Source organism: Gadus chalcogrammus, chromosome 19 (assembly GCF_026213295.1).
Source record: "Gadus chalcogrammus isolate NIFS_2021 chromosome 19, NIFS_Gcha_1.0, whole genome shotgun sequence".
Classification (NCBI taxonomy): Eukaryota; Metazoa; Chordata; class Actinopteri; order Gadiformes; family Gadidae; genus Gadus; species Gadus chalcogrammus.
In genome coordinates this window covers 17,880,454-17,897,395 of record NC_079430.1, presented here as the reverse complement: position 1 = coordinate 17,897,395, position 16,942 = coordinate 17,880,454, and the positions used below count along the sequence as shown (strand labels likewise).

At 46.7% G+C, this 16,942-nt stretch overlaps 1 protein-coding gene across 1 annotated transcript; it reads left to right on the top strand.

The window, feature by feature from the left end:
* The first annotated feature begins 2,035 nt into the window (after nt 1-2,035).
* On the top strand, nt 2,036-14,571 carry fgl2a (fibrinogen-like 2a). The gene is made up of 5 exons (XM_056579049.1): nt 2,036-2,719; nt 3,776-3,980; nt 10,063-10,285; nt 11,696-11,866; nt 12,244-14,571. The coding sequence occupies exons 1-5, from the start codon at nt 2,036-2,038 to the stop codon at nt 12,557-12,559; spliced, it is 1,599 nt and encodes a 532-aa protein (XP_056435024.1). The 3' UTR covers nt 12,560-14,571.
* The last annotated feature ends 2,371 nt before the right edge of the window (nt 14,572-16,942 follow it).

Sequence of the window (16,942 nt, the reverse complement as noted above, 5' to 3'; positions counted from 1 at the left end):
AGAAAAGCATTTTATAAATGCAGTCTGTCGGCAACATCCACAAATGGCAGTAAAGTTGTACCGTTGATATCTGTCCAGTTTGGACCTCTGTGGAGAACGCATTTCCCGGGCCAATATCATCAAGGGTCACAACAGTTTGACGGAAACCAGAGTTGATGAAGCAGAGTGTGAAATTTTTTGCCAAACACGTGCCCTTATGAAGTGCTGCTCTCTTATTGGGAGCGCCGAGCGTGGTAAGGTCACAGCCTTCAGTGTCACGGCGTAAAAACACGACTTCCCGGTAAATCGTTTCGTCTCGAACATTACATACGCAATCGAACGCTTTGATGAAGCACGTGAGTTGAATGCGTCATGTAATGTGAATCTGGTTCAAAGCTCACCTACTTTGGCATTTCCGTCTGATAACAAATGAGCTTATGCAAGAAACGTGTAACATTGTTATGACTGTTTGCCGTCATCCCGGGACATTGTGTAACGCACACCAGAGCTCAACCAAAATAAACTCTTGGCTCGGAATGTTACTTGACATTTCCTTGCCTATTGTTATTAATTAAGAGTTTCAGGAAGGCATTATTCCGGATGGTTGGGATTCCCACATACACACCCACACACAAACCCACACACAACCACTCACACACACACACACACACACACACACACACACACACACACACACACACACACACACACACACACACACACACACACACACCAAACACTCCCCCCACACACCCCCCATTTCCTAAGCTGAACATCTGAGATGAATTTGGATGACAAGGATAAAAATAAAGTAGAAAAACACAAGCCATTACATGCACTTTATATGACAACTGGCACACTAAACAGGGACTTTCAGACCAACATCTCTGAAAAACAATTGTACGAGAAAGCTACAAATTCCTCCCATGATGTTATGCGTGTGTTGGGAATATCAGTAAGCCTAGAGACTTCTTTCCCCCCTCTGTTCAGGGAGGCAAGGGTTCGACAACAGAGTACACCTGCCGGAGGCAAGATCGGCCAAATAACTCTCTCCCCTACGGTCTCTCACCCTCCTTCTCTCGCTGTCTCTGCATCTCTCGCGCGCCCTCCCTCTCCCTTCAACCTCTCCTTATCTCCATTTCTGCATCTCTTGCTGACCCTCTCACTCGCCTCAACTTATTCTCTCTCCCTCTCTCTATCTCGCTCTCTTTCACTCTACCTATGTGTCTCTCGCTCGCCGTCCCTCTCTCTCTCTTCTCCTTCTGATTTTCTCCTCCCTCACACCCTCACTCTCTCACTTGCCTCTTCTCCCTCTGCCTCTCCCTCACTCGCTTCACCGTATTCCCTCCCTCCCTCTCTTACTCCCTTACTTACTGTCTCTAGCTCACTCTTTTTCAACCACCTCACCTTACCATCTCTCTCTCTCTCTCTCTCCCTCTCTCTCTCTCTCTCCCTCCCTCTCTTATGTTTTTCATTACGCAATACAGTTCAGCCCCTCCCTACCTCTCTTTGCTCAGAGCCCTCCCTCTCTCTCTCTCTCTCCCTCCCATCCTCCCTCCCTCCCTCTCTGCCCCTGATATTAATGACACAGCTATCTGAGGCAGCAGTCAGTTCCCCTGCCCGCTCTCGATCCTGCAGGCTGGGCTCTCTTCTCTTCACACACACACACGCACACGCACACACTCTAACTCTCTCCCTCACACACACACACACACACACACTTTTCACACTCACACACTCTCTCACCAACTGCATAACTGGATACTAACTCGGAGACGCACACTTGCGCAGACACTCTCTCGGCATCAGAGCAGGTACTTTCCTGCAAATTCTAACGGACTTACTCTCGCTCTCGCTCTCTCTCGCTCTCTCTCTCTCTCTCTCACACACACACACAGACGCACGGACGGTTTTGGAAGAGGGCTTTCTGAGTCGATAGCGGAGGTGGCTGCAAGTCTTTTTTTGGACTCTTCATACACACACACACACACACACACACACACTCACTCAGCGTTCGTTTTCCAGCGCGAGCGGGAGCGCGGTAACGGGAACAGAAATGGGGAGCGTATCGCTGTGGGCTCGCGTGGGACTGCTCTACGCGCTGGCGGCGGCGGCGGCGGCCGTGGTCCTGGACGCCCCAAAGAGGTGGGACACCAGCGAGCTGCGGACCCCCCCTCCGGCCACCAGCGCCCACGGCGCAGGGGGAGGGGGAGGGGGGGGCGGAGGCGGAGGGGGGTCCTGTCCCCTGAGGCTTCGCCCCGTGGGCCAGTGCTCGGGGTCCGGGGGCGACGGGGACGAGGAGGGCTGCCCCTACCAGCTCACGCTGCCCCCGCTCACCATCCAGCTGCCCAAGCAGTTCCGGATGCTTGAGAGGACGGTGAAGGAGCTGCAGAGCCTGAAGGAGACGGTGGGCAAGCTGAAGAGCAGCTGCCAGGGGTGCAGGGGTGGCGCCGGAGGAGCGGCGTCCTCGTCATCGGGGGCGAAGGGGGCCGTCGGAGAGAAGCAGCGGCAGCAGCAAGCCGATCAGGGACGTCCCGGCGGAGCCGGCCGCGGGGACAGCGGGGAGGTCGCGGGGGACGGGACGGGACGGAGACCGGGCTGGGACCCCCAGGAGCGCCAGGCCGGGACCAGCAGGGAGGACGCGGGGGACGGCGGCGCGGACGGGACGGCGGGGGGCGGGGACGGTTCCACCGCAGGGAAAGACGCGGCGCAGGCCTCCGGGAACATGATTGAGATGCAGGTGAGCTCATGTTTAGGGGACTGTTTGGGCTGCGTGTGTTGTGGGGCGTGTGGGGGTGTTGGAGGCTGCGGATGTCATGGTAGGGTTTACTTAGACGGTAGAGGCTTTGTGGTGCTCTGCCTTATCCCTTGAAACTGCCATGTGTGTTTGACTGAATGAGGCTAATACTGACAGTGTAATGTTTTAGTCTGTGGTGTGATAGAATTGGGATTTGATGTTCCCTTCTGTGAGTAAAATGTTCAGCTTTTTATTTCTTTTTACATTTTGGCATAAGCTAAGGGACTTGGAATGAATCCATCAAATATGTAAATATTTGGGCTGTAAACATTTCATCTGATAAGGAATTATTTACTTAATTTAATGACTGCCGTTTCAACACACTCAGGATATCCTTGTTAAAGTTGAACTTTGATTTCTTCATCCACATTCCAGTGGTCACTGGTTCACTAAACACAAGCACACAGACACTTACACGCACACACACACACTTACACGCACATGGCCATTTAGACACACACAAACTCATACACACATGACTACACGCACACGGCCACATACACACACACACACACACACACACACAACTACACGCACACATACACACGCAAACACACACACACACACACACACACACACACACACACACACACACACACACACACACACACACACACACACACACACACACACACACACACACACACACACACACACACACAATAATCCAATGAATTAAACAAATAAAGGAAAATGCTAATATTCAGTTATGCTCAACACTGAGTGGAGGATCCTTTTATTCATTCATTTAAATAACAAATTATTCAAATGATTCTGCTCAGCCTGAATCACTGCACCGGAATGCAAATTGGACACTTAAACCCAACAAAGTCCAATATGGCAGCAATCTCAGCGAGCAAATGCTTTCAACACATCAGGCCTTTTCTTCTCATCTAGCGGCTAGTGTGTGCAACCCATAGAGTTCAACTTACCAATTTTAGAAGTCAAATATGATTTCTGAAATTTTTCCCGATCTTCCTCTATTTCTTTCGGACGCAGGTCAAACTGAAACGGATGACGGCCAGCCTGCGTATCGCTCGCAGCCAGATCTACGCCCTGCAAGGGCGAATGGAGGGCCTGAACCTGCTCAACATGGACAACGTCAAGGCCATGATGGACCACAGGGTGGAGAACATCACCGGCATGGTCAACAAGCTCAGCTCCACCTGCACAACCCAGTGTGCGGTGCAGGGCAGCCCGCAGTGTAAGTTCTGATCCAGCCCCCAAATCTAAAGGGCCCATATTACACCACCGGGTGTGTGGGTTGATAAGCCGTTACAAGCCGTTTGGAAAATCCTGACATCACAAGTGGGCGTGTCGACCTAGATGTGTGCGTGATAGATCAGTCTACGAGCTAACCCAGTGGACTGTCACAAATGTCGCTCATCTATCCGTCATTACATCTAGGTGGACACGCCCACTTGTGATGTCAGAAGAGGCAGATCCTCAAAACGGCTTGTAATGGCTAATCACACTCACGCCTGGTGGTATAATCTGTCACCTTTAAAAACAACGATGGCCATGAGCAGTGGTGCAAAGGGAGGGGAAGCAGGTCGGAAACACGTTGGGGATGGGGATGAGGATGGCTGATTGCTGATTCGAGTGTCCTGATTGTTACAAATCTCTCTGTGGCGGAAGAAATCACGGAGACGAGGAACCGGGAGGCGGAGAGGGAGAGGGGTAGATTATAGATTTGAAGATTAATTAAAAAGGAAAGACAATTTCGATTATCGTTTTGGGAAACCGTTAATCCTTTAGACCTAAGTCAAGTAAAACTACGCCCAAACAATTTGCGTAAAGCATCCAAACTGCTAATGTTTGTTGGCTTTTTTCTGTTTCGGATGTGTTTGAAATAATTAGGCCTACGTTTCAGAGAAAAACCTTAATGCCTTTGGTCTCTTGTTTGATTGGCCAATTTTCCATGCCCCTTCATAGACGGAATGGAACTCCATTATTCAAAAAACGGATGAGCTACTTCACAATGAAAACCACCATTGCATTTAAATGCACAGGGTTCTCGCAGCTATAGATGACATAGGGGACCAATCTCTCAGACTAACGACCGAGTTGCCTTCAATGGCTGACTTGTTTCCTGATAGGTAGTCGTACAGTGTGTTTCCCCTGTGGCTGAGCCCATCCTTACCAAGCTCCTCCAATTGATTTAAGTTTTGACAGAGCGTGGCTTTTGCATTGATATTTAAGAACCAACGTCGTTAGGTGCAGTGTTTGTGTGTGTGGGTATGTGCGTGTGTGTATGTGTGTGTGTGTGTGTGTGTGTGTGTTTGTGTGTGTGTGTGTGTGGTTGGGGGGGGGGAGGTTGCACGATTAGGGCATTTATTAAACACCCATTCGATATGTTGGCACTGATGTGATTCACACACACACAAACACACAAACACACACACACACACACACACACACACACACCCAAACACACACACACACACAAAAAAACACACACACAAACACACACACACACACACACACGCACACACACACACACAGACCAACACACACACACACACACACACAAAAACACACACGCACACACACGCACACACACACACACACACACACACACACACACACACACACACACACACAAACACACACACACACAAACACACACACACACACACACACACACACACACACACACACACACACACACACACACACACACACACACACACACCAGGACAATTAGGATGGTAATGGAGGTGCAGTGGCTGCCAGCTCAGATGCTGAACCCAGAGGGGATAGCGGCGTGGTCTGCATCTTCATCTGCAGCACCTCCGCCACCACCTTACCTCCTCAAAATCCCTGGCTTTCCACCTCCCCATCAATTGCAGGAACGATTTGCTGTAATGCAATGTCTAGGGCGTCTCCGGCAGACCAGCGCAGCCACAGAATACAAACAAAAAAACACACCCAAAAATAAAGGTCTGGGTAGGGCAGGACAAACATTTTTTGGTGATGAGCTCAGAGTGTAGAGGCAGTGATCCGCGCACACGTTTGTGATGGAGGGTCAAATGTTCTAATTTCCTCCTTGCGCAACTACCTCAAGTGTCCAGAACATTCCAGAACGCTCCTTCGTGGAGTCGCTGACTCAGACGCGGGGGGAAAAAGGGAGGGGAAAGGGAGAGAACGGGATGGAGAGTGATAAAACGGGTCTCCTGTTATCTCGCTGTTTGCCTGGTGGCCTCACGTCAACGTTGTTGACGGCGCGGACGGTGTGTGTGATGGAGGGACGACCTACCCAACCGTGAAACGGAAAGAGAAACATCCACCGCAGGGTGGACCTTGGGCACAGGAGTCAAGGATTAAATGTATCAGCCGGGAATGGGGGGGGGGGGGGGGGGGGGGCGGTGAGGGTCGAGGAGGTGCTGCTGAAAACTCATTCCGTCATAAATTCAAAGCGTTCCCCCTTTTTCTGGAACTCAAAGCAAACGTCGGGCAGACTTTGAGGGGGCTGCGGGGGGGCTTGGCTAGGGGTTGAAAGGGAATCGTAGGGAGACTGGCGCCCACGCTCTCTGAATTGAAACAGAATCAGCCTAGGTGCAGGACTTGGACTTCTTGTACTTTTTTTTTTTTTTGGGAAAGAAAATACCCAAAAGACACTGTTATGAGCGTCAGGCAGCAGGCTTTCACTTCTAAGTAGATTAGCGGAGACAGGGAGTGTGAAGGGGATTCCAGCTTTGACTGGACTCCCCCCCCCCCCCCCCCCCCCCCCCCTCATTCTGATTCATGATTCTTTGTGTATTTTCATCCTTTATATGAGCCTCGATCTCTATTTACACCCAGTATAGACACTCATCTTCTCTTTATTTATTTCTCTCTCTTAGGTTGTTTCTCATCTCCAACCCCCCTCTCTCTCTCTCTCTCTCTCTCAGCTTTTCTGCATTTTATGGGATGCTCTCTCTGCCGTGACGTTGTTTTGCTCTCCTTCACACTGCTCTTCACGCTCTCCACTCCCATTCTTCTACCTTTACCTCTCTCTCTTTCTCTCTCCCTCTCTCCCGCTCTCTCTCGCTCACTGTGTGTCAGCATTTCATTATCTCTTTCTCTCTCTCTCCAGTCTCTCTCCCTCCCTCCCTCCCTTTCTGTTCTTGTGAGGACTCATTCCAGCGTGAAACAGCTCTCTCTCTCTCTCTCTCTCTCTCTCTCTCTCTCTCTCTCTCTCTCTCTCTCTCTCTCTCTCTCTCTCTCTCTCTCTCTCTCTCTCTCGTCGTAACTCGCCCGTTAGCACAAGGTGCGTGGGACATATTTTTCTACACAGAAATTGATCAGCGCTGGGCCCACGTTGAGGCACCATTCTGTCACAATTTGCCTCAGGACAAGGCTAGCGTAGGAGACAGCCTAGGACACTGCCTTGGGCACAGACTAGGGTACATCTTAGGAGACAGGCTTGGAAAGAGTCCAGGAGAGGACAAGCTGCCAGATAGACAGACAGACAAAAGGACAGACTGACAGCCGCGTAAAGTTAAAACTGAATTTTGGAGTACACCTTTCTTTCTCCCAGGTTACAGAGGGGCAATCAGGGCCACGACACAAAACAACTAAAAAAGTATTTGAAAAGGCATAGCTTCTTTGAACTCTTCAGGGTGCCCTGTGGTCATGATATTGATCGCCTTCCCTCTGCCGATATACAACTTCGCTCCGGGCGAAGAAGTCCATTTTCAGGGCAGCAGAAGTTAAGGGAAATTAATTTGGCCTTAAGGTTTGAATGAAAAGCAATACATGCTGGCGTTCAGCACCATTACATTAGCGATGAACAGGGGTAAAGGTGTTGCCTTAAGATGAAAATAGTTTTTTCCCCCCCAAAACAAATTCCATTACACTCACTTGGGAAACACATTTGGCCGCTTTTATGGCTCCAGGTGTTTTCTGTGTCTGGGCTATTACCAGACGTAATGTGAGAATGATAGAACATGTAAAGTGCTGGTGCTGGAAACTCACTTCCCTTATCTTTCTCCACGCACAACTGTTATCAGTCTGCGATGCTTCTCAAAGCCAAAGTCCGTTAGCCCAGCTGCCAAACTCAAATCCTATATGTAAAGAAAACTTTGACAAACTGCCATCTCTCGCTAAAATCAACTTAATCGACCTATCAACGGGGAAGCCCGAACTTCAAGGCAACAACGCCAAAGAGGACAAGAATTCAGGAGATCAGTAAATTGAGTCCAGCGAACAAAGTATTATCCGACCCTCTATGCCTTCGCCAGACACTCAACCGCGGTATAAATATTTGCGAGTCAGATATTCGAGTCGGTCTCAAAGTTGTTGACTTTATTCGCTGTTATTTAGGTCACGGGCAGGCAGGCAGCGACCGGCACCAGCTCTCTCTCATCTGGAGGGACGCTGATGGCAATTGGGGCTGGTTACGGTGATGTGAAGCGACAGGAAAAGAGGACAGGCGACAGAATGTACAGTGTGCACTCAAGGGGGCGGTGGGGCTATGAGGAAGGCTCATTAGGTTAGCGTCAAAGAGGGGCATGACTGAATGCCCAACGGCTTTCCCTGCTTCCTTTTGTTGTTTTCATTTAATCGCTCAATGTCACAGCTACGAGCCATAGTAGGTATTGAAGGGGTTGTCCTTTTTTTAATTTCCGTACTCTAAAATAGCATCATCCATCTTCTACCATCTATTTGCATTGCTGTAGCGGGATAGAAGGTAGGACGAACCCACCGATAACATGAAGTTTCCCCAGCTTTTAGCAGCCCGAGTCGTCTTTGCAACTTGACCTTGATATTGTTGCTAGGGCGTTATTAGGTTTGATTAGGATTGAAATCCTCCTCCAATCGCGACCACGTTGAGACAAAGGGGGCTGAATACCTAGGTGCCACTCGCTAACCCTGACGATCTTATCGCGAGTCGTAAGCGACTCAGCAACCGACGGGGTAGAACCGCTCCCAGGGTCCCAAGATCTCTGGTCCCAGCCCGAGTCAATCCCCTTGTCTAATGTCCCAGAGGGGGGGGCGGTGTCTGCCCAGTACTCAGCATCACTGTGTCAGACTGATTTAGTTGGAAGGTTTCGAAACAGTCCCTCAGAAGGTTTTCTGAGGAGTGTCAGAGCAAGCAAGACCTTTTTCTATAATCCCATTTTGAGTCCCCTTTCATTTTTTTCCGGGGGAGTAACGCCAGGCTTAAGGACCCTGTAGCGTTTCGGGTTTTGTCGTTCTATCCGCACGGCGGCATGCGGTTTGCTGCCAGGGGGGGGGGGGGGGGGGGGAAGACAGGCAGACAGGAGTGCTGATTGGTGGAAGGAAGAAAGGGGTTGCTTTGCGTGGATGTCAGGACTGGAAAAAGATCTCCATAAAAATTGCAATGGATGTCTGCGTGAATGCCTTTAGAGTTGCGGGGGAGTTCTGAATGGCTCGGGGTGTGACAGAAGTGTAATGCTCATCAGCTTACATCCTGGGGTGAACTACCTCTCCGTTCGGTTTCGGTTAACACTTTTCATCGTCGGATGGAAAGCTGATTCTTCTTTTTTTAAACTTCTCGTTTAGTTTTTTATATTCTTTTCGCCAGCGGCTTCTTGATTACACAAGTTTATTGAAGGGCGCGGAAAATGAGAAACTACTTTCTGCAGGGGCGTGGGATCAATGAACGAGCTCGTTCAATAGATACAAACATTGTAATTTTATGCTTGCTGAACTACACATAGCGTAGTCTGTAGTCTGCAGAGAAATCATTTTATCAAGTAGATGCCCCAGCGAAATCCATAGCGCTTAGACTGGAGGGAATTACTAGAATGATGTGTTCGATAAACAACAATGGCTTTTGCCTTTATGCTTACAGGACTCATGTTGAAAAGGAACATCTTTTTTTTTGCTGAAAACTTAAAAGGAAAAGTCTACTCGACCCCTTCTCAAGTCCCCAGCCCTCTGGCTCTTTTATTTCCTGCTACAATGATTGGACTATGATAGAAGACTACGTTAAGCATTCTGCTAACGTGGTCCGATGGACCCTGTCACGCTGCACCACAATGTTTTTACAAACTTGGTCAATGCAGCACTTTCTTTTTCATTTTTTTTTGTAGTGACTCCAATTTCGATTGTATGCTTTGATTGCTCTCAACCTCACTTGCAAGGCACTCCGGATAAAACATTGACAGCACATTTTAGTAATTTAGCACACTCTCGCTTTTTTTTTAATCCAAAGCACTTTACCAAGCGAGCTGAGAACAATAATAAAAAAAAAACATGCACCCTTAATGACTAAATGTAATGCGTTCAAAGAGCGGCACTGAGTAAACCAATGCGATTGTGCCGTTTGTCCAAAGCAGTCATCCTGGCGCCCAGGGACTGCTCGGAGTACAACGTCCTGGAAGAGAGGAAGAACGGCGTGTACCGCGTCACCCCAGAGGCGAGGAACGGCACCTTCGAGGTTTTCTGCGACATGGAGTCGTACGGCAGCGGTTGGACCGTCATCCAGCAGAGGCTCAACGGCTCCGTCAGCTTCAACCGCACCTGGCTCGAGTACAAGAAGGGCTTCGGAAACCTCCGGTACGTACCGTGTGCGCGGGGTAGCGTACTTTTGGCGGGAAAATAAATTCGCCGGGGTTGGGAGAGCTAGTGATTACGGAGATAAACTATCCCTAGGAGTCTTGCCGCATGTCTTTTTTGGCACTTCTCGCACGCTTTCTTTTAACCATTTCTGAAATGTGAGTTCTGATTTCCTGTCTCCATGGAGACCCCACTGGTTTCAGTGATCAAACCGAAACCACATTGGGTTTAATACAAGTTTGTCTTCAAACAACTTCTCTCTCAGCAAGAAACATTTTTCACTGACTTAAGTATGCTCCCTGCATAGGGAGGCAGGGTTTTTCAGATTGTGATTTATGTTTAGTAAGTGGGTCCCAGTATGGGGTCCCAGTATGGGGATCCAATGTGTCATATTATTTAAAAGATATATCTTGTCTTGTCTGTTTGGTTTGATCATGAGTGTGTTTGAAGACTTAAAAGCGGTAAATACTGTATTGACAGTATACATTGTTCATTGAGAAAATTGTTAATGTAAATTCAATGGACACTGTAATGACAAAGCAATATTTCCCTTCCAATTGAACTTTTTGGAGGGTGCTTAGGCAGAATAACCTCTGCAGGGTCGCATCATTAAAACATTAAGAAGCTCCTGCCAAATCCCCTGCTCTCTCGAAAATGGTTTTATTCCTAATCTTGTCTTCACACTTTAATATTAGCACCGGCTCACAAATGGAGGATATTATTGAGTTATTAGTTGCTCGTTAAACGCTGAGTGCCGTCCTAGAAACTGTGTAAATCCATGTGTTTTGGTGAACCAAGGTTCACCGCTGCCTGTGTGAATTGATTCTTTTTGCTCAAATGCCAGAAGAGGAGAGAAGGAAAGGGCACAGGGTTTGCTTTAGTTATCGTGGGCACCCGCCTTCGTATCGACAATCTCTGCGCACACAGGTTTCGGGGCCATATTCTCTCTGGCGATACACACATTTCGGAGACAGAAATTATCCCTATTTTTCAATTTTCCTCTGTGCTGCTGTTTGTATGGATTCCATCTGGGAGAAAAAAATAAAAAATGAAGATCAAGTCCACGGCCCCGCTGACAGTGTGGAGATATATTATAGCAAAAACTCATTGGCAAAACACTTTTCTTGTTCCCCTCGTTTCGTCTTGCTCTGCTCTTCCTTCACTGCTTCATCTTTTATACCCTCCTCCTCCTCTGCTCCCTCCTCCTCCTCTTCCTTTCCTCTTCCTATTCTCCTTTTCCTCTCCTCCACCTCATCGTCTCAGCAGCTAACCGTGTCCGATTGCTTATCGAGTCAGGCAATGCGATGCTCCATCTTTCAGTTCATTTTGGTTTCCTTATATACATTATATATATATCACCACCCTCTCCTCCTCCTCTTTCTCCTCCTCCTCCTCCCCTCTATGGTACAGTGGAGAGTTCTGGCTGGGCAACGACCACATCCACCTGCTGACCAAGGCCAAAGACATGATCCTGCGCATCGAGCTGGAGGACTTTGAGGGGGTGCGGGAGTATGCCAAGTTTGACCAGTTCTACGTGGCCAACGAGTTCCTGCGCTACCGCCTCTCGATTAGCGGATACAGGTGCGTCATTTCTTGTAGTACCGGTCGAGTTCCCCGACAAGGGGGTCAAATTCTTTGTACTTTGTCGTTCGTTGTTGCAATTTGTCGTTCGTTGTCGGAATTAACAATTTGTCGTATTTGAGACGCAGAGTAGAGAAACGTCATGCAGCATTTTCTCTGTCAAAGGGCTAGCCCGTAAACAATATAATCCCCAAACCTAAAACAGTGTTGTCATCGACTGACTTACTGTTCGAATCTGTATTCGTCCTTGGGCATATTTGCAGTTTTACTGCGCTCCGAAACGCAGAGCCAAAACGGCATTTACCGTGACTCAAAGGAACAGGCCGCCTTTTGAAATAAAAACTAAACATCTTACTGTCGACCGTTTACCATTTCAGCGGCACGGCAGGGAACGCCCTCATGTTTAACAAGCAGTTCAATCACGACCAAAAGTTCTTCACCACGCCCGACCGCGACAACGACATGTACCCCTCCGGCAACTGCGGCGCCTACTACAGCTCGGGCTGGTGGTTCGACGCCTGCATGTCGGCCAACCTCAACGGCAAGTACTACCACAAGCACTACAAGGGCGTGCGCAACGGCATCTTCTGGGGCACCTGGCACAACATGTCCACGGAGTACTACCCCACCAATTACAGGCAGGCCTTCAAGACGGTGAAGATGATGATCCGGCCCAAGAACTACGCCCCCTAGAGCCCCGGAGGCGGATGTGCGGATGAAGAGACACTGGGGGGGGTAGGGGGGGGGAAGGCTGTGGGGAAAGGCAGACCCCCAAACCTGGACGGACGGATGAGACGACTTATCACGGGCGGACACAAATAATGAATTAAAGTAGGCACTGATGGACCAATAGACATTCTGCGAATTATGTATATATATACAGTCCACGCATCTATACATGCATATGTGTAATACACAGATTAAAAACAAGTGACCCACAATGGAGCAGTCTGGAGCCAGAATGGAAGCATATGTGAAAACGTAATTGAGCAAAACAATTAATACAACGAATGTAACCAAGTCCATGAACGACAAAGGATCAATAGACAAATAAATGCACAGCGTAAAAGCTTATAATTTCAAAGACACCGATAGTCAGAAGGAAGGTCATGGTGAGATAGTGATTTGTAGGCTTACAATCTGTGCGTTTGTTTCACTATTTCGATGACATTTGCTTTGCTCTCTCGTTCCCATGGCTCGATGCTTTAAGCCTGGTCTAAGGGCTTTGGATAAGAATCAGATATGAATACCAAAATGGTAAAAGCTATTTCAAGATTCTCCGCCTGTGATGAATTTGCTAAAGCTGTCCTTTTGGGAGAATATATAATATTGTTTACTTCGGCCCGCATTTATATTTGATGTCAAATAGGCAGTCGATGTTTGGTATTGATGGAGATGGCTCTTGTGGTTGCAAAGTGTTGACTTAGTGTCTTGTTTTAAGGTTAAGCCTTCTTTTTTTGCAGCTCATAAAAGTTATAACAGGCTCAAGAAAGCAGGAATGACGGAAGGTTTGGTCGATTGATAAAACGTTGTGATATATCTCACGAAGCACTCTGTGAAGTGTTGAGATCCATTGAGCTGGGCTATTATCCCCACCGTTCAGAGAGGTGCTCAAGAATGTCCAGACAACCATTTAAAATCCTTCAAAAATGTCAAAGACAAACCATAACTTACATTTATTCCATGCTCTGGACATGTCCCAAAAAATAGCTATTCTTACTTAAAAATACGCTGAATCATCGCACCATGTTTGAGATTTCATTTTTTTGGTATCACTCACTCTTTTTGAATACTATGAAACAATGATAGCATCTATCCTGAACATTTGGGTATTATCGCAGAGCTGGTCGTAAGGCACAGCAGATTGTGTTGCACTGAAGCGAGGAAACTTTTCATCTGTGCTCCGTCAAACTGGCACAGAAAATAATTAGGGAGTGTTTTCTCTACAGTGAACTTGAATCTTCATGATATGTCTTTTTTCTATCGTAAATATATTTAAATTGCCAGCAGTGGCATTAAATACAAACTTTAGTGACTCAAACATCTAGCACGATTGGCTACGTCATTAAAATAGACATTGAATGTTAACTTTAATAAGGCATGTCTTTAGTATGAGTCCACATTACAGAGGAAACCACTTTGTAATTTCGTCAGAGATCTGGTAACCTACTTTCACCATTTTACAAGAAAATAGCTGTTGGTTATATGCCAATCCTTTGGATTAATTGGTTTTGATTATGCAGATTTATTTTACAAGAGCCATGAAAATTTGAATGCGCTCCTTTCTACTAAAAACTTAGCTCAATGTCAGGGTTTTTTGTTACGAAAATGAGGCAACACATATAATACTAACACTATACTGCCACCTTGTGTTCACGTATGATAAAGCATTACTTAATAGGCCAGAGAATAAATAGGGTTTATCTATTCTACATGTGTACAGTATTTATTTTACTTTGGGTGCGTATAGCTTTTCTATTTTTAGGGTCAAACAAGGAGAAGTGGACTGTTGATGTACGACAATGTGACCCACAATATGTTTTTGGATCCTTCATGAATATTAATGCCTGCAAATTAAGAGCTTTATGTTTGTACATTGTCAAGCTTTTTTATCACTCATCTTGCCAAAATCTATCATGCCAAAAAAACAACATGCTGTTACCTTTTATATCAAAACGACAATAAAGTTTCAACCACGTGTTTGTGTATCTGTATACCTGTTTTGTGTGTGTGTGTGTGTGTGTGTGTGTGTGTGTGTGTGTGTGTGTGTGTGTGTGTGTGTGTGTGTGTGTGTGTGTGTGTGTGTGTGTGTGTGTGTGTGTGTGTGTGTGTGTGTGTGTGTGTGTGTGTGCATGTGTGTGAGTGTATGGCTGTGTGATTACTGGTACATAAAAAAGCTCAAAAACCACCATGACCTGGCATTCAAGGAATTAGACAATTCAACACAAACTTGTAATTCATTGAGACACAGCTCTCTCTCTCTCTCTCTTTGATTAAACGCTCTATTACCGCAGATAATTCTCCATTTAGAATGTAATTGCCTCTCCTACCTCATCCAAACACTGGAAAGCTGGGCTGGCAGAAATGTCCATTTCAAGCGCCAAGGCCCTTGCAGGTATTTCATCCTCTTCATCCTCCTCCTCCTCCTCTTCCTCCTGCTCCTCCTCCTTCTCCTCCATCTTCTCTCCCTCCTCCTTCTCCTCCTCCTCCTCCTCCTCCTCCTCCTCCTCCTCCTCCTCCTTCTCCATCACCAGCTCTACTGATCCAGACCTGTCCATGCTGGATTTGATTGTAAATCAGAACACTAACTCGATTTCCCATCTGTTGTCCATGAAGGAGCCATGTGATTCAACTAACAGAACCATCCCACCATGAATGAAAGTCGGTTTAGCGTCAGCTTTAGCTTTAATCGGTAGGCGCCGTTCGTACTGTTGGTGTTTGTCAACAGTCAGCCTAACTTTTGTATTTCTTTTTAGTATTATGGTTTATCCTTGGTAATTATACGTTAGTTCTTACCTTTCTGCGTTATTTGGAGACTGTACATAGGAAAACGGAGCAGCTAAACACTAGTTTAGTGTTGATTTCGTCGCTGAGTCAAATCACTGCTACCTCTGTTTGTCAGCGGGAACCGGTATGGTTGCCACGACAACGGCTTCCCGTAGAGGCTTCCAAGAAAACAAATGTTTTATTATAAAGCAATTTTTATTTTATTTATGGTATATAACGAAGATAACCAAATAAATCTATGATAATTATCCTCAAAGTGATTATAAACTGCGCATAAATTAGAATTTATCACAAGGAACCCTATTTGTACCCCTCCCGTAGTTAACCAGCAGATGGCGCCAAACTCTTATTGACACCACAGCATCGTTGAGTATGACCACACAGAATCAGGGACTCATGTGGCAGCTGGCTGCATAGTTTTTGATGCAAGAGGATGAGAAACTAGAGTAGTAAAACACATCGAAATCAAAGCAGATTCTACGTGGGAGTCTGGAACTCAGGGGCTAAGGTGAAAGCAATGGAGATGATGATGTAATCGTGAGATTCCTCCGGGCGTCTTTCCCACCATAGACCCTGAGAGCTGGCATAGCATTCAACAGCTGCAGAGACATTACAGTTCACCAGTGTGTGTGGTGGGTGTGTATGCGTGTGTGTGCATGTGTGTGTGTGTGTATACTTGTGTGTGTAAATGTGCGTGTGCGTGTATACATGTGCGTGTGTGTGTGTGTGTGTGTGTGTGTGTGTGTGTGTGTGTGTGTGTGTGTGTGTGTGTGTGTGTGTGTGTGTGTGTGTGTGTGTGTGTGTGTGTGTGTGTGTGTGTGTGTGTGTGTGTGTGTGTGCTGCCCCTTATCATCTTTGAAGTTTAGACTCATGTTTCTTTGGAAAAGGCGTACACACATATGTTCCTTATTCCAAAATCATTTGCCTCCCAGACTTCATTAGCAGCACTCTGCGTTTTATTTTCAAAAGAAAACTTAAGTTGATTTTGTCAAAAAAGAGTTATGGACATAGTCATGTAGGTAATATGCAAACTTGTGTTCACACGTGTGAGTGTGTGCGAATAGAATAAAATCAAATAAAATAAATACAAATAGTGAGTAGGTGCAAATATACTATGTACTATGTATCCAAAATCAACCACTTAAAATGTGTTTACATTATAAATGTGTTTATAACATTGAATATATATAAGTTGCATTGGAAGAACCAAATCTGCTATATCTTATAGAACGGGAATGTGAGTTTATTTTGTTCCGTTGCTAGAAAAAGAAAGGTTGTTTTCAAAAGAGAAGGTTGGAACTTCTCACGCTATGGCAGTCCTCCTCAGAAACCAGAGAGCAGCTCACCACAGTTTATTCTCAACCAGAACAAGTCGGCTACTGGTTTGGGGAGGAAAAGCGATGGATTTATGTTTGGCTGAGGACGCTGCTAGAATTCAACTTGAGTTCCCTCCAACATTCACAATGTGCCACGGGCTGCAGTTATGATTTCCTTTTAAAAACATTTGAACCAAGGCAGTGGCAGTTTTATTTTAACGTTTTCGTCTACTCAATGTTCCAGCTACAAGGA